Raw genomic sequence first — 27,854 nt, forward strand, 5'->3', positions numbered from 1 at the left:
AATTCCAGACATGCCCCTCCAGAGATGCTTACCTGGAGATCCGTGGTTCGTAGCGCATTAGTTGTATGCCATTAGTATTACCAAGGTACACATCCCGTCCTGATGTGCAGGCACCCAACTGCTTGGTAGAACTGTAGTATATGTCTCAAGTATTTACATCTCTATGCTGTCCACGTATGTACATTCATACTCGTTATGCCGCGTAGATATATTCGCGAATATGCAGCTTCTCGCTCAGATCTCGCTCAGACCCCGCTCTTCCGTGGTCTCCCTCTCTTTCTCAACTTTACTTTCTCCACAACCTCGACTACCTTCTGCTTCCGCCAATCGCACTCTTCGGCAAACTCGCACATACCACACTTGTACGCCTCTTCAATATCTACACCCACAGCCTCACGTTCGCCCTTCCACCAACTCATCTCCTTCCCTACATACGCGTCGAGCTCCTCTTGATCGTACCGAAACACCTTGCTACCCAGCACAGTGCCGTCCCATGCACGGCGAAACTCGGCTTTGACGAGCGGCGAGATAGCTGCTGACGTGGGCGTTAGCAGGGGTATGGCACGCTTGTACTCGTTGATCATGAGAGCCCATAGTTGCGTGAGAGAATTGTGCTCCAGCAACTCGGAAACAGAGTCTTCAGCGGATTCAAATGGCGGATCGCTGGAGTCGACGCTCTCTTCGCGGAAGTTGAAGTCGAGCGCGCCAACCTGCGCAATGAAGCCATCTGTGAAGGGTACAGCTGGGTTGACGGAGTAGCGAGCGAACAGCGTTGCCGGATCGACAGAATTGGTGGCGAGGGTTGAGAGGATATGGTGATAGAGAAAGAGCTGCATCTTGGTTGGACGAAGAGCCGCACCTTGGGGAAGAGTACGGGCGCCGCGTGTTTTGACGTCTGTGATGTGAACTTGCTTCTGGGGGACTGTGTCGGAGCCGAGCCATGGTGAAGGGCCCGTTGGGTCTTCACCGAGGACAACTGCACCTTGGGTCCTAAAGAAGTCATTGATAGTGAGCCGTTGGTAGGGGTCGCCGCCGAGGAGGACTTTGCCTGAAGAGGTATTGCCGTCTACGCCATCTTCGGGTATAGCCTCGATTGTCTCTTCTCCTTCAACCGTCTCTAGAGGGGCACGGTAGGATAGCTCGTCAATAATACCGTTGACAACTTGTCCGTCGATAACACCCCATATTTCCATCTCTCGTGTCATGCCAGTAATACGTAAAGTTCGTAGACCTTGTATCACATTCCAGATCTTGAGTGCCCACATGTCTTCTTTTGTAGTGACATTGACTTCGACGGCCTCGTGTACTTCCTCTTCTAGCTTCTTGTGCACAGCACTGCCTTGCTTCATCGCGGGTGTCCGCCGCTTCCTTCCATGCTTGGTGAGAGTGTACCAGTATTGGAGTTCGCACCAAGCCGGAGAGATGAGGTCTGTAACCGAGAGAGGTTTCTTGGGCTTTGTTCGGAAGCGCTCAAGAGGTGATCGCGAATCATTCTCTAGGGCAGGCTCAGCCCCTGGGTCTAAGGGTGGCGAGCGCAGTGGATGGTCGTCTTGCGCCACTAAACGCTGTTAGCTGTCAGGGTTGAATAGACGATAAAATATGCGATGCGACCGATGCATGGCCAGAAGAGAGAGAGGTACTGACCGGACCAAGCTGTTCGTGATGGCTCGCTGTACTCGACCACAACCGAGCGCTGTCTCCGCTCCTCTCTTTCCTCGAGATATTTCTTGAGCTCTCTTTCCAGTTCAGCCTCAGTCTTCTGTGAAGAGGGCTTCGGCACATGTGCGACCGGATGAACATTCTCGATGCCTGCATCTTGCTCGATACTCTCGAGTACCAAAGGTGTTTCTGAATCAGCAACTGTCCCCACCAACAGTGGCGCTATCTGTATCTCGGTATCTGTGTCAATGTCTGATCCATAGTCACTCTCTGGTGCTGAGGTAACTATTGATTTGGAAGGTTTCCCAAGACGAGCCATGCCATAGTGTCAACGGAAGTTCGGGTGTGGTCTAGTGATGGAAAATCTGGCAGATGTTGTAGCAGAGAGCGTCATTGATTGATTAGAGGCAAGGGAACCTAACTGCAACGCGCGGGCCGGGGGGGTTCGCGTGTTAGCGTGATCGACAGCCCTACGGGTGCTTTTTGACGATGGATCACTTGGATCAGGATCGGCATTCTGACACGATAGCACGTGCGCTCTTGTACTTGGGAATGTCATAGCTGGTGCAGGATGTCTAGATTGACCTTCATGCAGATAATCGCAAGGAGAATGGACAAGCACAAGAGCCAGGATTCCAGCTCAATGAATGAAAAAGTCGTGTCCACGAGGTTTGCACCAGACCGTCTTGTTGAAGGTGAGTTCTATAAATCCAAGGTTTGACTTCGCAATCTTGCATGACACAAATGTCAAAACGTTTCTGGTGTTCATGATATATGTACTGTACTACGTAACTACAGTGTGTCTGTGAGGTCCCGGCACGGGAAAAGTAAGTACATGAATAGAAGTGCAAATAGTAAACTGTGCAGTGACGCTGTGGCAGGCATCGCTAACTCTGTAGATAATCACCGCCCTTATACCAGATCCTGGTAGCTCATGCATCTGCATGAATGGGGACAATGCCTCTCACGAGATTCGTTTTGTAGCTCACAGTAAAATTGTAATTCCGGCTGTTCGAGGTCGGCTGCGCAAACGGCTTGAAATCGATCGAGATGATCAATACGATTGACTTGATCATACAAACAGCCGAGTAGATCGCAGTCCAGTAGCTCCTCCCCAGGAGATTAGGAGCAATCCCGGCCCTTCCGCCGCCTATATGCTTCAAAGGCGTTTCACAGGCACTCCGATCCTGGCCCGGGTCCCCAAGGGTACCCCGCATCAATCCCATTGAATTCGTAACATCCCTCGTTAAATCTTCAGCACAATGTTGCGGGAATTTGCGCATAGAACTCTGTGCGCGCACGGTCGCGATCCAGACTTTCAATGCAGCTCACGAGCGAGAGATCTCTTTTACTTTCGTAGAAGGACCATTCCGTGACGAGAAGCTCGATCTGTAAGATGTAGGTGACGTTGGTCCGTACACATACTCGCCATCAATGTAGTGAGCTTCGCTGATGAACGTTGTCCGCTTCGATCGCCTGGTGTAACGCTGCTCGAGACGGTAGTACTCAAGTTCTAAGGTACGAATTAGCCTGACTGTCCGCTGCAAGCAAAAGAGATACAAGATGTCACATACTGGCTTGAAGCTTGTCGAAGAAGCCCATATTGACGACTTTGAATTCTGACTTTTGACTTTTGACTACGCCGGAAGCAAGGCGAGTTTTCGTGGGGTCGTTCGTGGTACTCGGTTCCACAGAGTTGCAAGGCCGAAAACCTTAAATGACGTGAGCTTCAGTGAAGAAAAGAGAAGAGAAGTGAATTCGAAGGATCAGAAACAGGAAATGGCTGTACATGTATAAGAAAGGTACAGCGGGGGTGGATTGATAGATGATTGTCAGAGCCGGCGTGAGAGGGGAAGAGATCGATGCATGGACTCTGGCAAAGGTAATTAATGTAACGTTAATGAGAGTCGGTACCGTACATGATAGCTCGTAATAGCTAATACCTGCCCAAAGTGAATTGTTATTGTGGAGTCTATGGAAGCCGCGACCCGGAACACTAAGTTCGAGACAACGCCGGCCCCGCTGCTACACCGGACGGACGTTCCTCTCTGGGGAAAAAGGGGAAAGGCGCGCTGCAAGGCACGAGTCGGTTAATTTTACCATTGGTCTGAGCACATTAGCATACTCCGACGGCTTCGCGGTTCTTCTCAAGATGCTTTGCTTTGCTTAACTGAACGAGCAAAGAGGCGCTTCTTGCCTGCATGAAGTGGCTCTACCTCGATTCGTGCTGCGACGTCAAGTGACGCAGTATCAGCATCATCATCATCATCACCAGCATGAGCATGAGCATGAGCATCAACACCAGCATGCTACCCGCATTTACCTCGAGCCTCAGATGAACCCTGCATGGGAGATGTAGCAGTCGTCTCACCGCGCTCCCCGCATCATCCTGGCAAGGTATTGGGCTCGGCATTGTTGAGGTTTGGGGTTTGGGGTTCTAGTGGCTGTTGACAGGCTCTGCCTTGCTAATCACACGTGGACTGGTGCTGGCGCTGGTGCTGATGCTGCTGGCAAGAAACTTTGTTGACTCGCGTACTCACAGTTCCAGCCCACCTATGCTGGTGGTTGGCCGTGCGACTCGCATAAGCATGGTGGCTTTCTTTGGGCCATCGATGCTCCGGCGCTGGCCATCACGGACACTGCGTATGGCCCAAGCCGGCATGCACAGAAAGTCTGGTGCATCCCTTCATAGTGATCGACAGATTGCAATTTGACAGGTCTGTATTTGTTTCTTATTATAGCCTTGTCACACAACATTGTTCTCGAATCTTTAAACGAGATATTCTGCCAAAGTGCGGCTGATTAATGGCTGCACTCGCCAGCCACCAGACTTGCGTCCGTCCACCAACAAGGACATGGAGATCCTCAAACAGCCGAGTTTTCCGCCGTCGCTCGTAGGAGACCAGCAGTAGCTTCCCTCTCCAGACTGATCTTCATTTGCAGCCATGAATGCCAGTTCGACGAGTCACAAAATCGTTCATAAAGGCTGTCGCGGGCGCGATGCCGTTGAATGGGTCCCTGCCCGCGAAATTTGACCGAAGTTCCGTGCTTCGAGAGACTATGTAGGAAAGCCGACGCCGAAAAATTTGCATACTGAAAGCTACCCCCTGGCGACGTTACTGCCGGCGATATGCTCGTGGCAAGAAATCTGTTGATCGGCGATAGGAACTGAGCTGTCAACTCTGCAAATTGTCGACGTACAAACGATGTGATCTCATCTTGCGATGTCTCGCTGGCTCGTAACAACAGTGCGTTTAGAGCATGCGTAAAGTTTCGATCGGCCTTAAGACAGGTCTTCTTCAGCGAATAAAGCTCAACGTCCCCTGGCATATCAAATGACGGCTGTGTGTGATGGTGCATGGAACGCGAGCGCTTGATGGGAACGTGGGCCCTGTCGCTCTGAAGATATACCACAGTAGGCTTGCCACGTCCTACGCTTTCCGCGCATTCTATTAGCCGCCGAAGGAGGAAAGGATTGGTGACCCCGATGATGAAAGGTCGAGGATGGCCACCGTCTAGCCCAATACTCTTGAAGTCTGACTGCATAGTAACATATTCTTTGATGATACCATTGAAGGGTACCGGTTTGATCAGGTCGATAGCAGCCGAAACGAAATCACTGCATAGCTGCGGGCTCCTGGAGACGACAACCACCGACTCGCACAGGAGAATGCTTTCGTAGACCGCATAGAGGTCATTCAAAGATGGCATGAAAGGCATCAACGTACTCCAGTGTCCGGTAGGCTCGTATGCAAATATGGCTGGCAGTTGCGTTGGTGACGTTCTGGGGGGAAGTGCACCTTGGAGTCCTTGGAGGGGAAACGCTTGGTGTGGCGGTCTGAAGGCGTTAGAAAGTACATCGTGCGCAACGAAAGTCAGCCCTACATTTCAAGCACCATCATCGAACCCATGAAAGGTAACTCGTGCCTACCAATCCCTGGCGTCGGCCATGTACTAGATATTTCGGTGAATGCAGCTTCCAGAATGTCAGGATCACTGATAGCTCCAGCAGAGGTGATATGCCTCAAAATACTGGAGTGAAAGGAAGGGAACTTGTGATTGGATATCAAGACTAAGCTTTTCTGGTTGAAGCTCCGTTTGGATTCATTGTCAAACTCTTGACGGAAAACGCAAGATCCATAAAATTCATTTGGGCTCCCATATGGGATCTGAGGCGAACTGAGTTTGATGTCGGGTGAGTTGTTGTTTACTGTGAAGTGGAATGTCAAGTCGTCTCCCGTTTCAGTTTCTTGCCGTTCTGGAAAGCTGTATTCTGTTAATGGAGCCATTCGACATCATAACGCTGTTATTGTAAGTCATACCTATTGAAACACACGGCTGAGAGGTCCGCAGTACTAAGCTCGGTGTCTGCTGGATAAACTAGCTCTATCTCTGGACCTGTATACGATGAGTATACACCAAACTCAAGTTTAATATATAAGAACTTGCCTACGTCCACATTGAAATTACACACAATACTACCCGAAACCATTAGCGCAGACATGACTTCAGAGCAATGGCTCACATACAATGCTAGAGCCCAGTGTCGAAAGTTCTCAGAATCTCGTGATTTGCTATGAGACGGTGACAATAAGCTCTTAAGTTTCTCCATATCGAGTCTCTTACAACCAACGAGACTTAATGGCTGCAGCAATGACAGGACCTGCGCTCAACTGGATAAAGGGGGTGGGCTGAGAGGGCCCGCGACGAACTGATGCTAGGTCATTTCGGTCAGAACGAGAAGCAGCTGTACACTGCTAGCTATTGACAAACTGGAAGCGCTCCCCACTGTAGCAGATTGCTTTGGGAAATCACGCTAGATGGTGGGATAACAGAGATTCTAAATGCTGCGGTGTGGTGCTTAGAAGATGATGTTTGAATTGCCTGCACACTTCCCGTCAACAGTCTGGTGATGTCGATCCATCGTAGCCCCACTTAAACAGATCTGATAGTGATAGTGGTTCAGCTTCAAGCTCCCAGACCTATGCACGTCAGCCTACGACAACGTACATTCTAGCGCCAATCTTTTCGATACTGCCACTTTCTTAGACTCTCTGCTTCGTCATCAGTCTCTTCACCTTTCGTGCACTAGTTCTATGCATTAAAGCTATAGAAGGTGCTCAAGCCATGTTGACACGATTGGACATTACCTGAACGATGGACCCTCATATCCAAAAGGCTCTGAATGACAAGCTATACGATAAGAGAAAAGGAGGCGCGCTCGAGTAAGTAGACTGCTTCTGATGTGTTGGAAATAGTTCATGTCTCGCAAATATGGTTCGAACGCATCGCTGATACCGTCCAGGCTCGAAACCCTTGTTCGCGATTCCCTTGCCCACAGTGACCACGAGAGAATAGCAAAGATCGTTCATCAGCTATGTCACGAATATGCATACGCTGTGCATCAACCACACGCTCGTAATGGAGGTCTTATCGGGCTGGCTGCGGCCTCGATCGCGCTCGGAGCAGTACGAACACGTAACAATGAGCAAGGAAAGGATCTGACAACCTTTGTAGGAGGTGGCACAATACCTTGAAGAGATAGTACCCCCAGTCCTGGCTTGCTTTTCCGATCAAGATGCCCGGGTGCGTTACTATGCGTGCGAAGCTATGTACAACATTGCGAAAGTTGCTAAAGGAGAGATCTTGGTCTATTTCAATGAGGTGTTTGATGCTTTATGCAAGGTCTGTAGGTCTGCCAGCCAGTCTGGATCTCGCTAACACCCAGAGAAAGCTTGCCGCAGACTCGGAGCTGTCAGTTAAGAACGGCGCAGAGCTTCTTGACCGTCTGATAAAAGATATCGTCTCTGAATCTGCCGCGTCATACGTTTCCATTCTACAAGATCCGGAAGATGTTGGCGACTCCGAATCTGCCTTGGAAAGAAAATCTCTTTCCATAGAAATGCCCACAGCGTTCTCGCTTTCACGCTTCATCCCTTTACTTCAAGAGCGCATAGTGGTCATAAATCCATTCACGAGAACATTCCTTGTCTCTTGGATCACCTTGTTAGACTCTATTCCAGATTTGGAGCTAGTCTCGTACTTGCCTTCGTTTCTGCAGGGCCTCTTAAAATTCTTGAGTGATCCTAATCAAGATGTGCATACGGCGACCCAGGTAGCCCTTGAAAGATTTCTAGCAGAGATCAAGAAAATAGCGCGTATCAAAAAAGGAATTGCGGAAAGTAAGAGAAGCCAGGGAGAAGAGGGAATGCGACGATCGAATTCAAGCGCGAAGAGCGACAGGAGTGGGCACAGTCGTCATAGCTTACGAAGTGACGACGATATTGCCCAAGATGGTCATCTCGTTGATGAGGATGTTGATGATGACAGCCACTCTGTGTCTGGTGAATCAGAAACTGCAACTGCAAACGACGAAAGATCAGGAGATGCGGATGGAGACTGGGTACCAGGTCAGGACGTGCAGGTTGACCACCCAAAGATCATCGATATCATGGCAACTTTCCTGAGAGAATCATCTGGTATGATATGTACCGATCTGCTTCTATCTAATCCGGCTAATATCATATAGACGAAGAAATCCAGCTGACCACGCTACGATGGATCGACAGTTTCTTCGAGATATGTCCCGAGGACATACTGCCATTTGTACCTCGTCTGCTCTCACAAGTATTACCAGCGATGTCAAGCGATGTCGAACAAGTTCGTGCAGCTGCACATAGGGTCAACTCTTCGTTGATGGGATACATCATGTCTTTGTCTATCGACGGTCATAAAGTGGACGAAAATGTCATTGCACCACTCGCGTTGCAGAGAACGGCCACACTGAACAAGGATTTGGATCGAAGAGAGTCGAATAAGGCACCAGAGAAACGAGGAACAAGTGTCGAGCGCGCGACCACGGGCAGAAAAACTCCTGCTGATGGTCAACCACCTAGCCCGCCCCAGGAACCCGCTATACCAGCTCATCCTGTCTCAGATCTTGACTACGAAGCAGCAGTCAACTCGCTCACACTCCAGTTCTTGAACGAGCACGAAGCAACTCGCGTTGCGGCCTTACAGTGGCTGATTATGTTGCATCGTAAAGCCCCGCGCAAGGTATGATCTATCAGCCCAACCGTTACTTGACTAATCTTGGAAGATCCTTGCGATTGATGATGGCACATTTCCAGCACTACTCAAGACTCTGTCAGATCCAGCCGAAGCTGTGGTCACTCGAGATCTGCAGCTCCTATCTCAGATCTCCAAAAACAGCGACGATTCATATTTTACATCGTTCATGGTGAACTTGTTGAAGCTTTTCTGTACCGATAGAAGGCTTTTGGAAACACGTGGGAACCTCATCATTCGGCAGCTTTGCGTCAGTTTGAGTCCCGAACGGATATATAGGACGCTGGCCGACTGCCTGGAGAAAGACGAAGTAAGATGATACTTCGCATATACCTGGCTGCATCACTGACACCTCCTTTCAGGATGTCGAGTTCGCTAGTATTATGGTGCAAAATCTGAACAATAATTTGATAACTGCCCCGGAGTTAGCAGATCTGCGGAAGCGACTACGAAATCTAGAGACGAAGGTCTGTCTTCATGTGCGTACTCGTATTGAAGGAGTCCTTAACGAGACTATAGGATGGCCATACCTTTTTTGTGGCACTTTTTCGGTCGTGGTGCCACAATGCAGTCGCGACATTCTCACTGTGCCTCCTTGCACAAGCATATGAACAAGCGTACAATTTGCTTCAGATATTGTCAGTACCTCTGATCTGGTGTACCGTTTGCATACGAGCTGATGATCTACAGTGGAGAGCTCGAGATGACGGTGAACATGCTCATTCAGATTGACAAGCTAGTTCAGCTACTGGAATCACCAGTATTTACATACTTACGATTGCAGCTTCTGGAACCCGAGAAGTACCCATATTTGTACAAATGTCTCTATGGCCTCTTGATGCTGCTGCCGCAGTCATCTGCGTTTGCAGCGTTGAAGAACCGCTTAAATAGCGTCAGCGCCATAGGCTATTTACACATTGCTCCACGAAGGTAAGTTCCTCCCACTCGTCGTTGCATCTCAAGATCATCCCTAACGCCCAGCAGTCAAGCTGGCTCATCCGCGTCTTCATTTTCGGACAGGCCGAATCGACTGAAAGCTCGCGAAGATGGTGGCATCAAATGGAGCGAGCTTCTCGAGAAATTCAAGGCCGTGCAGGAGAGAGCAAGAAGAGCCCAGCGTCTGGCTAGTCTCGAGGAAGATGGACTCTCATCGCCACTTGCCATGGCTACCTTGCAAGATCGAATGAATCCTCCGGAAGTACCACCCAAAGGGAGTCATCTGAGGCCTGGAAGTGCAGCTGCGGTTGCTAGGCCACCGCAGAACGTGCCTGCATCACAGCCAGCAGTACCAGCACGGAACAAGCCGAACTTTGGGAACCTTGGGAGGCTTGCTGGAGGAGTGGCCGGTAGGCGGCAGAAAAAGTAGCAGCTATTGGACACGAGATGTGATGTTTGGCGATGCATTCGGTGGGGCGTTCGGTGACTCCTGGGACAACGTTATGCGATTAAATAGCTTCGAAGGCGAGACAAGGCCCTGAGCCTTCGATATGCAATACAAACGACACTTAATAGTATGTCGAATCATTTCTGCTTCCCGTGTCGAAACCTGACCTGCCCATCCTTGGTGTCTGGCGCAGTAGCATTGGGTATCAACTTCACCTTCTCAGCAGCACCTTTACTACCTTCTATAATCCACGACTCGGCCACCTCCTTGACCTCTACCTTTGCCTTCTCTGTCGCCTTGGCCTCTCTCACCCGTCGAATATATCCAGAATAGATAACGACCTCTGCTGCAGCAACAACCCCACTCCCCGTCATACTCAGCCCCAACCTCGTCGGCGCACTCCAATGCCTCGCCGCCATCCATATAGCCACACTACACGCGATAATAGATATCAGCACATTCGCAATGAGCGCTAGCTGTCTGTTGACGTCAGCGTATGTCGCCTCATCCTCCTCTTCTGCATGGTCGATGGCCGTTGTGTGAAACCGCGCATTCGGCGTGACCGGGTAGCGTTGTGAGAACATCTCTGTTTGAGGTGCAGGATTCAGCATGCGCTCGTACGCGCGTGCCTCTTCCTGCTTGCGCAGGTGCGCCATCAGAGCTTTGTATTCGGACGTAGGTTCAGGTTTAGGCGGCGGAGGGGGCACGTAGACTTTTGTGCCGCGGAGGAGGTCTTGGAGACGGAAAGGGATGTAGGCGGCGTGCGATGGATCGGACTCGAGGTCGGAGGCATGCTGCTTCAGGAGCTTTGAGAGGTCTATGAGTTGGCTGTGCGTGATGGGATTGCCGGTGCTGGGCTCTCGGAGTGGTGGTTCAGAGGGACGCTGGAGTTTGGCGAAGGTTTCTGGAGTGAGGGCTTCGCATTTCTGAAGGGCTGCTACGATCGCAGGTGTCATTGTAAGGTGTACCATCTTAAAGGTTCGTAGAAATGCCTGGAGCTGGAAGATTTGAAAGTCAGCTACAGCTTGTAGAGACTAAGGTATGAACAAGAGTCGCGTAAGCCGAGTCGTGAAGCTTGCAAGGAGCACTATCCCTGCTAGCGCCGCTTCGGCTGGCCAAATCTTTGACGCTCACCCATTATCCATGTACGGAGAGCTTGCTCCTCAACGCAAGCATGTTTCACGCCCGCCACCTTTCGCATATCACCAATTGAATTTGAAATGTATAGTCTCACGCCTTGAACCCTCGCTTCGCCTTCCAAAGTTCGAGGGAATGTCTAATACATCATCACGAGCCTCCGCGCTCCTCCACAAAAGATTCGCCGCCCATCGACCACGGTTATTAGCATGTCCACGATGCTCTGATACCGCGCCATACCTCCCTACGTTGTTAATAGCACCATCAAGTAATGCTTCAGTACGGCGGAACCAGTCCGGCTGGGCAGCTGCTGTTGCGGCGGCCCAGAATGTGTACAGCCACGCAACAGCTTCGAATGCAGACAATCCTATCGGGATCGATCCATTCAGGACAGTGGCAAAAGAGCTGAAGTTCCTTGCGCAGAATGTGAGAGGTCTTCTAGGGTCAGGGCATCCAATGCTGGACACGGTATCGAAGTACTACACACAATCTGAAGGGAAATACGTACGGCCAACACTGGTATTGCTGATGTCGCGTGCTACCGCGCTCACGCCGAAGGCCTCAAGGAACGTTCTGCAGCAGCAGAGCAAGATCGATCAACCTATCACCTCACCATCCATTCTTTCAGACCGGAATCCAGATGCACCGGGCTATAGGCCGCTTACGGCATCTGACAGCGACGCGAACTATACGTATGCTAGCGCGGGTACTGATATCCTGCCTTCGCAAAGGAGGCTGGCAGAGATTACTGAGCTGATTCATACGGCGTCATTGCTTCATGACGATGTAATTGACCACTCCGAGGCGCGACGAGGAGCTCCCTCGGCAAACATTAAGTTTGGCAACAAGATGGCGGTCCTGGCAGGGGACTTTCTGCTCGGCAGAGCCTCCGTAGCCTTGGCCAGACTGCGCGATCCTGAGGTCACGGAGCTCCTCGCAACTGTTATTGCCAATTTGGTCGAAGGCGAATTCATGCAGTTGAAGAATACTGCAAAAGATGAGAAGCATCCGGTCTGGACCGAAGACACGATTACTTACTACCTCCAAAAGACGTACCTCAAGTCTGCGAGCTTAATCAGCAAATCATGCAGAGCGGCAGCACTGCTAGGGCAGAGCGGTCCAGAAGTTGTCGAAGCAGCATATACGTATGGAAAGAATCTAGGACTTGCTTTCCAGCTGGTGGATGATATGCTCGACTACACCGTCAGTGGTGCAGAGCTCGGGAAACCAGCTGGAGCAGACCTAGAGCTTGGTCTTGCTACGGCACCGTTGATTTTCGCGTGGAAAGATAATTACCAGCTCGGAGCGTTGGTTGGTAGGAAATTTGGTAAGAGCGGTGATGTGGAAGCAGTGAGTTAGCCCTAAGTTACATCAAACAGTACACTGCTAACGCTCATATTAGGCGAGGTCCCTTGTGGCCCAAAGTAGTGGCCTCGAACAAACCAGAGCTCTTGCACAGGAGTACGTCGACAAAGCCATTGAAGCAATAGCACCGTTTCCGGACAGTGAAGCAAAGGCCGGTCTTGTAGAGATGTGTGAAAAGGTCATGAAGAGAAGGAAATAGACGGTAGCATGTAACCATATTTTTGCATTCTATACTCTGCCCTAGTAGACTTTGTCGTGAATCCCGCTCTGTTAGTGACGAGCTGGAGCCGGAATCAGATGTAGCTGTAAGTAGGTAGGCTGACTGCATGTATATACACAGAATGAGGATACTTCGGGGAAACACTTAGAACGGTCGGTCCGAGATCGACTATGGAGATAGATAACTCTTGGCACAAGCATTCAGAATCTCGTCTTGTCCCTTCATTCTCCGCTGTAGCTGCCTATCATCGCCTAGTCTGTGTCCGCGTATCGACGGCCTACGCCCGGCACATGGCAACGTCTTTCGACGACGATTCAACAAATGACCTTCCCATCTCTGGTTGATAGAGCCAATCATTATATTCTCCACTTTTTAGCATAATTAGTGATAACGACTCGGGAGCTTGAAACTACATCATCATCATCATCATCATAGCCCCACTGTTACCCGGCCGGAGACCTCCCCGCACTCACTCGAGACGCGTTGAAGCAGACGACAGGACACTAGACCTCAGATTCAGTGGTTCCATCATCCTGGGAATCTCATGCTCTGATTCTGCTCTTGCCCACACGGAATGGTGACTTAAGACCATGCTGCTGTCACGATGTATGTCCTTTCACTTCTTCGCGGCCATCTACAATATATGTCCCTCAAACATCAGGAAACAATCAGAAGGCTGACAATGGATGGCCTCTAGGATTGACGTATCAAGGCGCCTCCGCCGCGCCATCATTCTGAACGACCTCACGCTCGTCCAACGGATCGTACGAAACAATCCACACGCACTACAAAACCCCGACTTCGACGAGAAGAGCAACACAAGCCTACATCTGGCAGCCAAAGAGGGCTTCCTAGAGATCGCAGTGAGTCAACACCCACCTTCTCCCCAGCCTCTCCACGATCTCTTGAATGACCACGAAGACGGACACTGTCCTAACATATCTCCACCAGCGCTTCCTCATCAAAGCCGGCCACGAAAACGCCGGCATCTCTCGCAACGCAGACTGGGACACACCACTCATGCTCGCCGCCCAAAACCAGCACGTCTCCGTCGGCGAACTCCTCGTCCGCGCCTTCCCCCGCTGCGTCCCCTGGACAAACAAAGCCGGCATGGACGCCGTACGTTCTCCTCTCTCTCCCATATACAAACTCCCACCCATCCATCCGCAAAAACCCAAATCACTAACAACCCAACCCAACAGCTCATGCTCTCCGCCCGCGCCGGCACAACCGCCCTCCTCCCTACCCTCCTCACCTCACCCAGCCCGTCCTCCGTCCACCTCGCCGATCGCAGCGGCAACACAGCCCTCCACCACGCCTCCGCCGCCGGCGAACTCAAAGCTGTCCGTCTCCTCCTCCAATTCGGCGCCTCGCCCGTCGCCCAGAATGCATTCTCATGGACGCCAATCGCATACAGCGCCACCGCGGCCGCGGAGCAGTATTTCAAGACTCTCGTTGCGGAAATTGAGGCGGCGCAGAAGAAAGATCAGTTGCTTGCTGGTGGTGGGACAGGTGGAGGAGGTGGTAATGGGGGTGCTCATCATGGCATGAATCGCCGTCCGGGAGGTGGAGGAGGAGTTAGGTTAGTGACGAGCGAGGATGTACTTGGACGCGCGGTGGATGACGGGAGTATATTGCCGGCGCCGCCGCGCGTAGAGTGGAGTCCTGTCGAGCAGCGGCGGGCTATGACGCCGACGACAGGCAGGAGCGAGTGGATTGGAGCGGCTGGGCAGAGGGTCGTCAATAATATGCAGCAGATGCAGAGCGGGTTGAGGGCAAGGGCGCACAGTGGAGATTGAAGAGGAGTTTTGAGAGGCGGCGTGGGAAGGAATGGCTCATGCATTTTGTACAAACAGGCGTTTGGTATGTGTATGAATAGTGGGATTAGTGGGAACTCACGGCACTCCTTGGAGTTGGCGTCATACTGTTCGTCTTGGATATTCCGCTGATTTTGTATTCGAAGTACGGCAGAGCGTAAATCACGTATCTAGAGAGATTTGTCGCGATGTCTTCGCTGTGAAGCGACGTACCAAGGTTCTTTGTTCGTTACATCAGGATTGCCATCGCTAAGCACAATATGTGTATAGTCAGAGAACCCAATGCAGGGTATTCTAGTGGGACGTCAACATCTCATACGAACCAATTAGTCAACCTCTTACGTTATTTGGCGGTCTGCAACAATCAAATACCTCTTGCCAGCATGACATACATCTTCATCTCGAAAAACAGCATCATGAAATGTTTGATCTATTGTTTAGATGCGCCATGCAGTTTTTCCCCTTCGTTGGTTGGTCGGAGATATGGAATCAACAACAAGTGCTACTATCATACATTACGCGTCTTCTTTATAACCCCTCGAATTCGCCCGCCGCGTCATCCTCGTCAATGTCTCCATCCTGAATCTCCTTTGCGAGCTCGCGTTCCCTCTCCCGGGCTTCCTGGGCGTTCTTCAGCTCAAGACGGTGCTGGTTCATGGGGTACCGCATCGCTTTGACACACTCGTCGTGGAGCGAGAGGCATGCGAGGATGCGGTCATGGAAGGCCTCGCCTGGTTCGCGTGTGGCGTATATGTCACCGGCTTGCTTTGTCTGCATGTATCCCTTCTCATGGTCGATCGAAGCCTCTATGACACCGTCACGTATGGCTTTGGCGACGATATACTCCGCTGATTCTTCACTGTCGAGGCCAAGACGGATACAGATATCTCGAAGCGAGATTCTGGAATACGACAGGGAAAGCATCCGGATACCTGTCTTGATCACATTCTGACGGAGTCGAAGGATGAGGGTATATGTTCCGTCGCGGTGGAACGTAGGCGAGTTCTGCTGAACGATTTTGAGGAAGCCTTGCAAATCTCCCACGCGGACAGCCTGGACGAGGTAGAAGTATGGCTCGAGCCCGCGCTCTAGGCGAGATTGGCTGAAGAGAGCGCGATCAGGGATGTCGCCCATGAGAAGTTCGACGACCACCAGGAGCTTTGTCGACTGCTGATAAAAGCCAGTCGCCACGGCACTGTTCGGTGACTTGCGCGTCGCACTGACAAGATGATCGTGTGCTTCGGTGTACGAGAGCTGGATAGCTCGGATTCGACCGAGGTAGTAGAGGTATCGTGCGACTTGGTTGTTCGTAGCGGCCTCCGGAAATTGAGTCTGAGCCACCAAGAGATCAGCCTGAGTTATGTCTGCCGTAGAAAGGTAATTCCGGAGTAGCAGCGTCGTGACTGATGCTTGCGTGTCTGAGTCCTTGCGCAATACTGCGCTTCTGAGAGCAGCAAGCAGCGTGCCGCGAATACTGATAAGTGGCGATTGCTTGGATGGTGGCTTGGGATCTAAGGCTTCGTAGAAGAGAGAGTAGTAGAAGTAGGCTTTGGCAGCCAGGGAGTCTAGTGTTCTTCTGTTGAGATCGCGGACGCGGCCGACCAAAGCCTTAGAGAACTCTGCCCCGATCTTGTAGTTCTTGCCGTCATATAGAAGCACCTATATTAGGATTAGCGACGCCTTTGGCAAATTATGAATTGTCCTATCAAGGCCAGAGGTGTCATACCTGGGCAAGGATCGCAAGGTATACGTCTATCTCTGGCAGCGGTTCCTTCTTCTCCTGTTTCGTGCTTCCAGTTGAAGTTGATGATATGCGGCGGGCGATCTGCGTGAGCTCATCGCCATCTAGACCAGTAGCTCGGAGAAGGACTTGTGCGGTCCCATTGTTTGGAGGGTAGGTTGAGATGATCGATTCGGCGATGATCTCACCGGACAGACGCTTTCGCAGGGAGGATATTGAGCGAAGAGCTCTAAGGGTATAGCGGGCATCGAACTGTGCTACGGCCCGCTCCAGAAGTGTGAAGTTGAACTTGATGTCTGCAATACATATGTGAGTAGCGCCCGACAGATATAAAAGGTACGTAATGCAGAATCGACGAGGGTGACCGCTTGCAAGACACAGCTCACAAGGGCATGAAAGGCGGATAACCATATTTCGAGCGTATGAGATATTGTCGTACCTGATACTGTCTTCTCATGAACGTTCTCTTCCTTGGGCTGGCTCTGGGACTCATCCTTGACAACGCCTTCCATAGAGTCCGTCATCTTGGTATGTTGGTAAGTGCGAGGTAGAGTGGAGGGTGGGAAGTGTCGAGTGAGTGTGGAAATGGATAGTTGTTGGTGTCGTAGTCGGAGAGCTGCAGATAGCTCTACGGACTGTCTACCCAGAGTGAGAGCAAGCACGGTCGGTCTTGTTTAGGTAAGCGTTGAGCTTGTGGAGCATACCTTAGTACGCCATCCATTTGATGTTTACATGTTGATAAAACAGATATAGAATTGATGCAGCAATCTACCTGCATCGAAGAACTTTCATTATGACGGCTCTGGATAATCATCTTCAGCAGATCTCTTCCTGTGCAGCCGGTATTAGCGACATTGCGTAAGTCTGATTATGCACGCACTGGAAGGTCTCGCGACTAAGTGTACGCGTCCAGCTTTCCCCCGCCCAAAATATTCACCAACGCACTCCTCCAAACGCACGACATCACGACCCTTATACGCGATACCGAACTGCACGAGCGTGCACTATTCTCTGTCCCACCTCCACCACCCACGCCTAAAGCGCAAGACCCGTCCATAAGCTCGAATCGTAGGAACACGGTTTTCAACATCAATGGCGCGACTACAGTTACAGGGGGTGGCGCAAACGCCGTGAGAGCGCCCAGGAGAAACACTGCTGTTGCTGCTGTGTTGGGCACAGAGCTGGTGGAGAAGATCAGACGTGGTGGCGGTGGTGGCGTTGGCACTGGGATGGGATACAGAACATTCGATGCCCGAGACAAACACGACATTGATGTGAACGTACTCTTAGAGGGCGCGGAAAGACTCTGCAGTGTGTAGTAAGTGGATCAACATGCGCCCGGTGATGGCGTAAGGTCGAACAACGCTGACATGCACAGTCCCATTGCCGGCGCGCAAGAGAAGATTGCAGCCCTGCGCAAACGACATCTCGAGTTGATCGTGTCTATCGAAGACTATGAGATCAAAGTCGCCGAACAAAACGAACGGTTGAATCGAATGAACCGTCGCCGTGACTTTGACGATGATGATGAGGCAGATCAGCATCCCGAGGCGGAACCAGAATCAATACAGGCACCTCTGACCGATGAAGACTATCATAGAGAAGAAGAGGCAATTAAGGAGCTTGAACAAAAGAAGCTTGGACTCGAAGAACGTGTTACTTCGATGGGCAAAGACATTACAGGGGTCCTGCGATGAGGCTATCAAATGGATGGCAACGGATACGGTTTCGACAACCCAACCTAGGTACAAAGTAAGTTCCGGGCAAACCTTCCGTGTGATTGAAGCTATTCCCTCAGTCGATAACTGAGACGTCGTCGGTCACAAAGACTTCCGATAAGCTTTGTTCTCCAGACAAATACTCTCTATAGTATCTAGAAGGTCAAGACCATAAGTATTTTGGACATGCAGGAGCACCATCCAAGAGATGAGCAGTACAGAGGTTCAAGGAAGCCATTCTCATATCGCATGCTTCGCCATGTAGGTTTGCCGGAGGGTTTCAACGACGACATCCACATGATGCATGGTTCCGAATCGATCAGACAGACAACAAAATGCTAGTAGTTAAGGAATGTCGCCCTTAGCTTGAGTACCATGTTTGTAAAGAGTTAAGGTTTCCGACTGCACTAATTCATTATTCACGAACGTCTGCGATCAATCAGGCCATTTTGAAAATTATATAATATTTTCGACGATCCTACGGGTTGGACGGCTTAGAAGTCCTTTAGTCTTGCTTTTCGATGGATGGGCAAAGCTCGAGCACAGGTTTCTTTTAAGAAGTACATAAAAGATCCTAAATTAGCCATAAATACTATTAGGGTATGCTTTAGAGCATTCGTCGACCTAGAAGAAGAGGGCCTTGTTTATGTAGATACACTATCTAACCCTTGATAGTTCTATTAGTATTGACTATACAGTCCAATTAAATTCTAAGCTAAGACTGACCCAAAAATTACATACAAAAATAAGATCTAAGAATAAATTCAAAATAGGGATGTATAAGTTAGTAAATCCTAAAACATACCGATAGCATGTTTTTCGTCCGCGCTGAGCGCCTAGACTGTTAACCATAGCTATAGAAGGCGACCGAGCAAAAGTCGGATTTCTATCCATTATGAAATCTTAGCTTAGCCCGTCCGATGGACTATGAATGAGCGTAATCTACCTCCCGGCGGTGAACTTCTTCATTACTAAGCCAACCACGAAGCCCAACCTTTGGACTGTCTTGGTGACTCCAGTTCGTGACGGAAGAGCAAAGACTGACTGCGTAATGTGGACAAGTAGCAAGATAGATATGTTGTAACCAGCAAGCGTCGATATGATTCCACGTTTATAATCAAGTCGTACTTGCCATTCAGTAACATTTGGTATACTTCCCCACCTCTAGTCGACTAAGTTTACGTGAATTTACGCCTGTCTCCTTGCAAATACCGGAAAATTTCGCCAGGGAGGAATGTCTGCATTATCAATATCAGTCTAAATTTAGCAGCGTTAGAGGCATCAGTATTGCCAACAAGGTTGCTCCTAGATGGCTCCAACTGAGCTCGAGGAGCCTAAAGACTACTGCGATATTCGCACAAGATATAGTACTGATGGACTGACCTGTACTTACAGTACTAGGACATTAGTTTGAGAACATTAAAGGCACATTTCAGGCGGCGAAGTCTCCCCGGATCAATGTTCCCTCACTGTACAAATGTTAGATTGTGGGCAGACGACTTGTCGCTATTCTAGGAATAATGTTCTACCTTAAACCGCCTAGATAGTCATTGGATGTCTTAAGCTTCCTCAGGTTTTGGATTGCTGAGGGCGGCGAAGTGACTCTCAATCTTTGACAATCCAAAAAAAATCATTCTCTCGCTTCGCGACTCTGCAATCCTCCAATCTCCATCCAATCGTACCACCTTTAAGCCCTAATTCTTGACCCTCAAAAGCACATGAATCAAAATCTCCAATGACAAAGCGCCCATCCTTGCATAGGATATTACTCGGATTGATATCGCAATGGATTATGCCGAGGCCGTGGAGATGCGTGAGGCCGCGTCGGATATCGGTCAAACAAGCTGCCAAGCTGAAACTTCTCTGGCTTTTGCTCTCCTGGAGCAAGTCATGATCGTATCTTTCGAAACAGAGACCGGATATCTTGCCATCGTCAACGACGCATCCGTGATATTGTGCGATATTGGGATGTGGAGATCGTCGAAGAATCTCACAGATTTGAGCTTCGTGTAACATTACGTCGCTCATGCGAGTAGATACCTCTGTATCTCCATAATCAATCAAGTGAGGCCGTTTAACATGATAGTGTAGAGCTGCGTCATCGGGTGCTCTGGTGAAGTGTGATGGGAAATCCGGCCAGATATTGGAACTGGGAATAGGAACAAGAGTAAGTAGTTGTAGATCGATTTCGGACTTCGCTCTAAAGCGGCGATCGCTTAGAGCATAAAGGTAGGAAGATTCATGTTTCGCGATAATCTTCGTATGCGAGAACGTGAGATCGCCGTATACAGTTTCGAAAGCTTCGGCATATTCGACGACATGGGTGCTCTGGACACGTGAAAATCTGCATATATATATTTAATGTTACAAAAATACCATGTTGGGTGTTTGCAGTAGATATGGGGATGTTTGTCATGAAGCTTATATAAAGGTATCAAGTTTCTCGCAAACCCTAGGAGACCGCGTCTCTAGCTTGAATGATTAGGTAACAGCATAGATCTATGTGCCAAGCATATCGGGCGATGTGGCTATGCCAAATCCTTTGCTAGCCATTATAGTATCTCTTCTGGCGACTTGAATTTTCATAGACCTAATTCATTTTACGACCTACCAGTGCCTGTATACTCCTGAAGCCATTGTTTTTTATCCATGATGGTCCCACTAGACGCCAAGAACGAGGTTATCTTGGTGTTCAATTCTGCCAGCAGTATAAGCCTCATCCCACATCTAAATCACAAAGCGGGAGTTCAGTGGAGCTAGACTCACGTTCAAGTGACATTTCTGTCGCTGCCTGGAGGGAGTAGTGATCAGTATGTTCGTGGACTAAGATTAAGTCTGCGGGCAACCGCGTGCCTACAGCGAGTCAGGAAAACCTGCAGCGATCCAAAGGTCTCTGAAGCTAATAATACCAGCAGGTATACAATATATTACACCACTTTCCCCCCGAAGCTGTGCTACGAGCTTCTTCTGATAAAAACCCATTGGTCGCATAGAGGCGCCGTTCGGAGCTACCGGATGTGTTTAGCTGGGAATGTATAACCGTGAAGTGGGTGGCTGAATCCATACGCTTATAATTGTGTGGATCGAGAGCCTTTGCCTTCACGCGACCAGAATCAGTGAGGATGTCATAACTGCGCTGTCGCTGTAGGGACCACTCTCGAAGACGAATCGCCAATCCGTAATTGACGCGGAAAAGCTCTTTCGGAACTGTCCGGAAGACATTTATAAGTGAGGGCGCCATGGTTTCAGGAGAGATAGAGACAGAATGTTCGCCCTGTATTGTTTGTGCTTGGAAGATTACATTAGAGAGGGAGGTATGTGCGTGATGTTTCGTGGCTAAGGGATCCCGGATTCAGCGAGGTAGGGCCGATTAACATTAACCCCCCGCCTTCGCGCCGTATGAAACAACTTGATACCCTGTGGAGCACCACAATATTACCTCGAGAGTGCCCAAATATTACAAGCGGATATGCATTTATTGCTTTTATGCATTGCACGAGTATATGTATATACATAGAGATCCAAGCTCTCGTGACGCCCAAAGAGGTTTACCAAGGGGCATCAATTCTCAATGCGCAAAGACCACCAAATCCATCGATTTTCATAACAAGAAAGATCGTTCACGGCGAAGAATCTGCAAATATTGCGTCACGGCAGACAATAGCCGTTGCCGCTCAATGGATCGCGCAGATCCAGAAGAAAGGTGCCTCACAAATGGCGGGTATAAACGAAGTGTAGAAACAAAAACAAGGCATACGTACGTGGATAAGAGTCATAAGAAATCAAGATGTGAGAATCATGAGAGTTGCAGGAGGCAATCAGTTGCGGAACTGTCCATTGCCCAGGCGTGCGCCGCCATGCCATCCAGCTTGTTGCCTTTGACTGGCGACTGTGAACGCGGGCTGTTGCGGCGCTGCAGACGCACTTCTGTATCCACCAGCTTGTGATCCGACGGGCGACATGAAGCTGCGCTGTGGCGGAACAGACGATGTTACCCCCCTAGGTGGCCCGCCTGGCGTCAGCGACCTTGGTGGCGCATCGTTGTGGGAAGTGTCCACACGACTCATCTCGTACGAAGGACCCTTCTGGGTTGTATAGTCGGCCTCGTAAGGCGACCACTGATCTGCCATCGGTGGAGGTCCTGGTGTTCGACGTCCCATTCCAGTGTTTGATCTAGGTGGACCGTCCATTGGACCAGAAGGGCCGCGGCCGGGGGCACTGAATGCTGTGTTTGAACGTGGAGGTGGGCGCATACCGCCGTAAGGCCCATTCCGGTTCGAATTTGATGTGACAGGACGTGACATCGGGGAGTAGGGGCGGTCGGTGCCTACTCTGTTGAAATCATTCATCCGTTCCAGTGGTGGCATCACTGGGATAGGCGATGAGCGTCCCGGCTCGTCGTAGCCCATGGGGCTCGCATAGCTGAGAAGTGGACCATCGGTATGAGCGCTATAGCTGGAAGATTGAGTCATGGATCGAGCCTGCATTCCTGATCTTTCGAACTCATCTTCAAACTCTGGCATCCTAGGTTGGCGATCATCTATAGAACCACCTGCAGCGGTATTGCTCCGTGTAGGCGGTAAAGATGAGTATGGCGGTAAGGTTGCCACAGAATTGAGTCTTGCTAGCGAGGGTGTTGACATCGTGTCGTCGTCGTCAAATGTCGTGTTGAGCACAGGGAGGGTCGGTTGTTTGCTACATTGTGGTCGGTCTTCTTTCTTGGCTGCCTTTTGCTCATCCTTGATTCGTTTCGCCTCTGACTTGGCGATAGCCTTTTGTGTCTTGGCGCTGACGATACGCTCCAATCTAGACTCAATCTTGCGTCGACAGTAACGCGCCAGGGATCCATCTGTGTTAGGGACGTGATGCCAAAGAAACAGAAGGTACAAAACAAGAGCGATAAATAAGAACAGGATTTCAAAGGCCCAGATGACCAATGTGAAAGTCATAGTCGACAAAATGACTGTCTGCTCTTTGTTGGCTTCTGCTAGTGCCTCAATATTGACAAAGAACTGGGCAAATTTCGATCGGCCGTTTTCAGGTTGATGCTCACCCTCAGGAATGAGGTTGAGTCTCATAACAGACCAAAGAGTCATAGCATTGATAACAACACGGGGACCTTCGGCGAATATGACTCGGATGGCGCCTGTCAAGAATCAATCAGTGACTGCCAGTAGGTGCGAAGCAGGAGACTTACCTTTGAACTGGAAGTACACAAAGAGCGCAATGTAGTTGACCCCCTTCTTACTCTTGGTGAGTTCAGCCAGGACAAGAAAACGTCGGAAGCCTTGACCCTGGTCCGGTCGTATACTCTGGACGATGGCAGCAAGCGGGTCCATGTAAGTGTCTACAACACCACCCCTTCGCAAAGCTCTAATAGCTAGAACCCATTCAAAGGCTAAGAGGGCAAAGGAGAATATAATGGCCCCAGCAAAAATCCATTTTGCGTAAACGAATGGAATGACAGGCCGTACCTGGCTCGACCAACGATCGAATGCAAGAAGATTGACTGCGGTGAAAGTGTCTGCGGCATAGACACCGATTGAAATGAGAGTAAGGATCCACAACCATACGTAAGAAAATCCAGCGAGACATGACTTGCTCCTAAAGTCGGAAAGTGTCTGCAATAGTTAGCACAAACAGCTACCCGAAGATTGTGTTGACGTAGACTGCCTGTTATAGCAAGCTGGACGCGATTGAGGACGTACAATATATGCCCACTTCTGGTCCTCACTGACAACCTTCTCCGAGTCTCTACCCATACAACCCATGTTGGCGATCTTTCTGATTCCGACGACCCAGCGCTGCTTGCTATAGTTCCGATGATACTTTTTTTTGGATCCTTAATTAGGCAGTACGCTTAGGTGTAATTGTGACAGGCCAGCTGTCTACACCGCATCCGAAATGATATGATGGTATAAGTGAGGTCAGACGAAGTTTAGCTGTTAACTGTAGGTGAGCGCGTCAATTTCGCGCGTTGTAGCGACAAGGATGTGTCGCACGTAGTGGTTACATCCAGTGTATGATAGTTAGTGAGACAGCATGTCGTTCGGGATGGTTGGGAACGTAAGAAGTTCGAAGGGAAATGTTTGGAGCTTGCTTCGAAAGCAGTGAATCGGTCAACGATGGCAAGCAGCGAGAGTGTTGTGCGCTCTAAGAAGAGGGAGGCGATTCGTGTGATCGGGGGCAGTGTACGCACAGTTATCGAGACCCTGCGTATGTGCTGCGTTGTATGAAGGAGTGTATGCGAGAAGAGGTATCAGTGAGTGTTTTCGCGATGGGTATCAGTGAGTGTTTTCGCGATGGATGGTGACGGCGATGGGTATGAAGTGAACTTTGAGCTGTTTGTTTCAATCAATTCATTGTTAAAAGGATCGTGAGGTGCTCGAGACGTCGAGATGCTAAAGTGGGTGAAGTGTCAGAGTGTAGCGACATGGGAGGTGGAAGTGGCAGAGAGTGGTTGGTTAGGTGGTGTGGTGTTCTTTTCTCTCTTGGGGGTTGGCCGAGGGGGTGGTCGCATGGCATTGAGGATTGGGGCATCATAGTCGCACTGCCCAGGTGTCGCATTCCAATCTAAAACGTCTTTGGCCGGCCAATCAGTGACCTTGTAACAAAACATCAGCTGCACCTCATCCCCGGTCCCGCTAGACCTGTTCCTTAATGCTCCTCCTGGTCCGATAACGCCGCCCGCCTCCCGCTCACCAGCCCAAGCCTTGCGTGAGGTTGCATCCAAACAGTGGATAATTGTGTCGCAGTAGATAATTGTTTGCTCTCTGTCGTTACATGCATACTGTGTATATTTAGAATGGTCTCTTATGCTGCTCAAAACTCTGCCGGTGTCATCCAATGACATCCATCCCGTCCGTCTCTTGAAACACTGCGCCGTGTGACCGTCTCCATTGGCCTTCAACCCCGCTTAATCTCTCAATGCCTCAAACCACCCCCTGGCTGGCCGCCCCTTTACTGTTCAACGCACTGCGCCCACTAATTACCTATTAACATATGGTTCCATTCACGACCACGTCACAATTTACAGTACTAGTAGGACATTAGTCGGGGGACATATCAGGCGCATTTCAGGCAGCCAAGTGTCCCCAGATTATTGTCCCCTCACTGTAGCGTCGAGACGTTGGATTATGGCTAGCTTATGATTCGCTATTCGTTGTATCTCTAACGTGAATATCGTGTTATGCCTTTATATGTCCACTATTGAATCATGTTTGAATACCCATCGCGTCCCTCCGCCACATGTCGTCATGCCCCTTAACACGGATGCCTCCTCCATTTATACAATGAAGGCGATAATGCCAATTGTTATACATGCCACACTTTTACAGCTCGTCGTGGTCACCGGGCTCATCGTCGTCCTCACCAGGACCAGCACCTCCGTAGAGTTTGCTGGTGATGGGATACGCCACATTGCTGAGCTTCTCCTTCTGCTCATCAAACTCTTCCGCAGTAGCTGATGCTGCGTTCTCATCGAGCCAGTCCTGCGTTTCTTTAACAGCCTCAATGAGCGCTTCCTTATCATCTTCATCGATCTTGCCGCCAAGTCCCTCTTCATCATTGACCTGGTTCTTCAGGCTGTACGCATAGTTCTCGAGTCCGTTTCGTGATTCGATCCTCTCGCGAGTTGCCTTATCTTCATCGGCATATTTCTCTGCTTCTTCAACCATGCGTTCAATTTCCTCAGCTGTGAGACGGCCTTTGTCGTTGGTGATGGTGATGGACTCGGATTTCCCGGTACCTTTGTCGGCTGCCGAAACACGAAGTATACCGTTGGCGTCAAGCTCAAACGTGACTTCGATTTGGGGAACGCCACGGGGCGCAGGTGGAATGTTCGTGAGTTCAAATTTGCCCAAGTTGTTGTTGTCCTTGGTCATGGAACGTTCACCTTCGAAGACCTGAATCAAGACCACGGGCTGGTTGTCCGCGGCGGTCGAGAAAATTTGACTCTTCTTGGTAGGGATGGTTGTACCACGCTTGATCAATTGAGTCATGACACCCCCGGTAGTCTCGATACCAAGTGTCAATGGGTTAACGTCCATCAGAACGACACCGGAAGTCTGCTCGTCTCCAGAAAGAACACCTCCCTGGACCGCAGCGCCGTAAGCGACAGCCTCGTCAGGGTTGACGTCCTTCCTGGCCTTCTTGCCGAAAAAGTCTTCGAGCATCTGCTGCACCTTGGGGATACGAGTGGAACCACCGACAAGAACAATGTCGTCAATGTCGCTCTTCTTCATCTTAGCGTCCTTGAGCACCTGCTCAACGGGCTTAAGAGTCTTCTTGAAAAGATCATTGTTAAGCTCTTCGAACTTAGCACGAGTGAGAGTCTCGGAGAAATCCTCGCCCTTGTGGAAGCTCTCGATTTCGATCTTGGTGGTCTTTTGGGAGGAAAGTGTACGCTTCGCCTTCTCGACTTCACGCTTGAGTTTACCCATAGTCTTAGCATCCTTGGTGATATCGACATTCTTCTCCTTGTTGTACTTCTTCGTGAAGTAGTTGATAACACGCTGGTCGAAATCCTCACCACCAAGATGCGTATCACCAGCAGTAGCTTGGACTTCGAAGACACCTGTGAAGCGTTAGTGTCTAGATCCAGAATGATGGTCAGCGGAATGTACTGACCATTGTCAATGGTGAGAATGGAGACATCGAAGGTACCACCACCGAGATCGTAAACGATGACCTGGCGCTCGTCCTTATCAGTCTTATCTAGACCGTATGCCAGGGCGGCAGCGGTAGGTTCGTTCACTACACGCAACACATTCAGGCCAGCGATTGTACCGGCGTCCTTAGTAGCAGCTCTTTGAGCATCGTTGAAGTAAGCTGGGACAGTGACGACAGCGTTTGTGACCTTCTCACCGAGGTAGCTTTCTGCCACCTCTTTCATCTTGCCCAAAACCATAGCGCTGATCTCCTCAGGCGTGAATGTCTTCTGTTCGCCTTGTACCTCAACATCGACCCTAGGTTGTCCATTTTTGTTGATAACTTTAAAAGGAAAGTGCTTGATGTCGGTTTGGAGTTCCTTCTCGGCGAATTTCCTACCGATAAGACGTTTCTGTGAAAGAGGTTAGCCGAAGTCCGGGGCATCGGTCCACAAACACTCACGATATCGAATACTGTCCTGTGTGGGTTGGCAGCGAACTGGTTCTTGGCGGCGTCTCCGACCAGGCGCTCCTCGTCGGTGAAAGCGACCCATGATGGTGTGATACGGTTACCTGACACGCGGTTAGTGATTCGTTTCTCATGATTGTGGCATCATTCGTACCTTGGTCGTTGACCATGATTTCTACTCTGCCATTCTTCATGACACCCACACATGAGTAGGTTGTGCCCAAATCGATACCGATGACAGGTCCTGTGACGCTGGTATCCTTGAGAGGTTCTTGATCATCTGCTTTCGCAGTTGAGAACATCAAGCCAGCAACGAGGACCACGAGAAGATAGAAGGCGATCGACCATGTTGATCGGGACGAGCCCGCTCTTGACCGTGGACCGGCCATGGTGTGTGTGAGGGGGAGGATGTGGTGGAAATGTCGTCGGAAAGATGTACCAGTGTCCCTTCAAAAGAGCAGGCAAGAGGAGAATGTCTATTGGTGGTGGGGTGTGCTGGGTGTTGTCCCCTTTGCTGTTGAATGGTCCTAAAGGAAAGGAAGATGAAGGAAAAGAAGAAGTTGGGATTCAAGTCTGGTGGCGGGTCTTTATTTGTTCAGTCGAAGGTTATAGAAAAGGTGGCTTTCTC

The 27,854-nt window shown here is 50.1% G+C and overlaps 13 protein-coding genes across 13 annotated transcripts; 4 read left to right on the forward strand and 9 right to left on the reverse strand.

Moving 5' to 3' along the window:
• Window positions 1–114: 114 nt before the first annotated feature.
• On the reverse strand, window positions 115–2,117 carry EJ05DRAFT_274182 (uncharacterized protein). The gene is made up of 2 exons (XM_033740381.1): window positions 1,645–2,117; window positions 115–1,565 (listed from the first exon to the last, which is right to left on the reverse strand). Exons 1-2 carry the CDS (start codon window positions 1,813–1,815, stop codon window positions 246–248), a joined length of 1,491 nt encoding a protein of 496 aa, XP_033602619.1. The 5' UTR covers window positions 1,816–2,117; the 3' UTR covers window positions 115–245.
• Window positions 2,118–2,987: 870 nt separating this feature from the next.
• EJ05DRAFT_498135 (uncharacterized protein) lies at window positions 2,988–3,261 on the reverse strand (the record flags this gene model as incomplete). The annotated part of the gene is made up of 2 exons (XM_033746639.1): window positions 2,988–3,172; window positions 3,234–3,261. 2 exons carry the CDS (start codon window positions 3,259–3,261, stop codon window positions 2,988–2,990), a joined length of 213 nt encoding a protein of 70 aa, XP_033602620.1.
• Window positions 3,262–4,524: 1,263 nt separating this feature from the next.
• On the reverse strand, window positions 4,525–6,271 carry EJ05DRAFT_498136 (uncharacterized protein; the record flags this gene model as incomplete). The annotated part of the gene is made up of 4 exons (XM_033746640.1): window positions 4,525–5,497; window positions 5,545–5,925; window positions 5,982–6,137; window positions 6,189–6,271. The coding sequence occupies 4 exons, from the start codon at window positions 6,269–6,271 to the stop codon at window positions 4,525–4,527; spliced, it is 1,593 nt and encodes a 530-aa protein (XP_033602621.1).
• A 545-nt stretch (window positions 6,272–6,816) lies between these two features.
• EJ05DRAFT_525270 (ARM repeat-containing protein) lies at window positions 6,817–10,238 on the forward strand (the record flags this gene model as incomplete). The annotated part of the gene is made up of 11 exons (XM_033748840.1): window positions 6,817–6,884; window positions 6,965–7,127; window positions 7,177–7,344; window positions 7,394–8,147; window positions 8,189–8,386; window positions 8,486–8,715; window positions 8,759–9,037; window positions 9,090–9,194; window positions 9,247–9,365; window positions 9,418–9,657; window positions 9,691–10,238. 11 exons carry the CDS (start codon window positions 6,817–6,819, stop codon window positions 10,091–10,093), a joined length of 2,727 nt encoding a protein of 908 aa, XP_033602622.1. The 3' UTR covers window positions 10,094–10,238.
• A 10-nt stretch (window positions 10,239–10,248) lies between these two features.
• On the reverse strand, window positions 10,249–11,067 carry EJ05DRAFT_483945 (uncharacterized protein; the record flags this gene model as incomplete). The annotated part of the gene is made up of 1 exon (XM_033745298.1): window positions 10,249–11,067. The coding sequence occupies one exon, from the start codon at window positions 11,065–11,067 to the stop codon at window positions 10,249–10,251; it is 819 nt and encodes a 272-aa protein (XP_033602623.1).
• A 316-nt stretch (window positions 11,068–11,383) lies between these two features.
• Window positions 11,384–12,812, forward strand: EJ05DRAFT_436048 (decaprenyl-diphosphate synthase-like protein subunit 1; the record flags this gene model as incomplete). Its single annotated transcript, XM_033741724.1, has 2 exons — window positions 11,384–12,598; window positions 12,651–12,812. 2 exons carry the CDS (start codon window positions 11,384–11,386, stop codon window positions 12,810–12,812), a joined length of 1,377 nt encoding a protein of 458 aa, XP_033602624.1.
• Window positions 12,813–13,519: 707 nt separating this feature from the next.
• On the forward strand, window positions 13,520–14,632 carry EJ05DRAFT_498140 (ankyrin; the record flags this gene model as incomplete). Its single annotated transcript, XM_033746641.1, has 3 exons — window positions 13,520–13,696; window positions 13,755–13,952; window positions 14,036–14,632. The coding sequence occupies 3 exons, from the start codon at window positions 13,520–13,522 to the stop codon at window positions 14,630–14,632; spliced, it is 972 nt and encodes a 323-aa protein (XP_033602625.1).
• A 188-nt stretch (window positions 14,633–14,820) lies between these two features.
• EJ05DRAFT_474076 (26S proteasome non-ATPase regulatory subunit 3) lies at window positions 14,821–17,108 on the reverse strand. The gene is made up of 3 exons (XM_033743529.1): window positions 16,831–17,108; window positions 16,377–16,687; window positions 14,821–16,309 (listed from the first exon to the last, which is right to left on the reverse strand). The coding sequence occupies exons 1-3, from the start codon at window positions 16,913–16,915 to the stop codon at window positions 15,179–15,181; spliced, it is 1,527 nt and encodes a 508-aa protein (XP_033602626.1). The 5' UTR covers window positions 16,916–17,108; the 3' UTR covers window positions 14,821–15,178.
• A 76-nt stretch (window positions 17,109–17,184) lies between these two features.
• Window positions 17,185–18,088, forward strand: EJ05DRAFT_483949 (DASH complex, subunit Spc34; the record flags this gene model as incomplete). Its single annotated transcript, XM_033745299.1, has 3 exons — window positions 17,185–17,249; window positions 17,305–17,709; window positions 17,770–18,088. 3 exons carry the CDS (start codon window positions 17,185–17,187, stop codon window positions 18,086–18,088), a joined length of 789 nt encoding a protein of 262 aa, XP_033602627.1.
• A 1,287-nt stretch (window positions 18,089–19,375) lies between these two features.
• On the reverse strand, window positions 19,376–20,534 carry EJ05DRAFT_474079 (serine/threonine-protein kinase-like protein). The gene is made up of 3 exons (XM_033743530.1): window positions 20,486–20,534; window positions 19,639–20,437; window positions 19,376–19,578 (listed from the first exon to the last, which is right to left on the reverse strand). Exons 1-2 carry the CDS (start codon window positions 20,486–20,488, stop codon window positions 19,715–19,717), a joined length of 726 nt encoding a protein of 241 aa, XP_033602628.1. The 5' UTR covers window positions 20,489–20,534; the 3' UTR covers window positions 19,376–19,578; window positions 19,639–19,714.
• A 64-nt stretch (window positions 20,535–20,598) lies between these two features.
• EJ05DRAFT_274469 (uncharacterized protein) lies at window positions 20,599–21,504 on the reverse strand. Its single transcript, XM_033740382.1, has 4 exons — window positions 21,176–21,504; window positions 21,019–21,117; window positions 20,876–20,944; window positions 20,599–20,807 (listed from the first exon to the last, which is right to left on the reverse strand). Exons 1-4 carry the CDS (start codon window positions 21,348–21,350, stop codon window positions 20,710–20,712), a joined length of 441 nt encoding a protein of 146 aa, XP_033602629.1. The 5' UTR covers window positions 21,351–21,504; the 3' UTR covers window positions 20,599–20,709.
• A 423-nt stretch (window positions 21,505–21,927) lies between these two features.
• EJ05DRAFT_498144 (uncharacterized protein) lies at window positions 21,928–23,880 on the reverse strand (the record flags this gene model as incomplete). Its single annotated transcript, XM_033746642.1, has 3 exons — window positions 21,928–23,255; window positions 23,307–23,730; window positions 23,818–23,880. The coding sequence occupies 3 exons, from the start codon at window positions 23,878–23,880 to the stop codon at window positions 21,928–21,930; spliced, it is 1,815 nt and encodes a 604-aa protein (XP_033602630.1).
• A 1,560-nt stretch (window positions 23,881–25,440) lies between these two features.
• Window positions 25,441–27,843, reverse strand: EJ05DRAFT_508746 (heat shock protein 70; the record flags this gene model as incomplete). The annotated part of the gene is made up of 4 exons (XM_033748029.1): window positions 27,381–27,843; window positions 27,221–27,330; window positions 26,738–27,170; window positions 25,441–26,684 (listed from the first exon to the last, which is right to left on the reverse strand). Exons 1-4 carry the CDS (start codon window positions 27,613–27,615, stop codon window positions 25,441–25,443), a joined length of 2,022 nt encoding a protein of 673 aa, XP_033602631.1. The 5' UTR covers window positions 27,616–27,843.
• Window positions 27,844–27,854: the final 11 nt, after the last annotated feature.

Source organism: Pseudovirgaria hyperparasitica (genome assembly GCF_010093815.1).
Source record: "Pseudovirgaria hyperparasitica strain CBS 121739 unplaced genomic scaffold EJ05scaffold_4, whole genome shotgun sequence".
NCBI classification, from domain to species: domain Eukaryota; kingdom Fungi; phylum Ascomycota; class Dothideomycetes; order Acrospermales; family Acrospermaceae; genus Pseudovirgaria; species Pseudovirgaria hyperparasitica.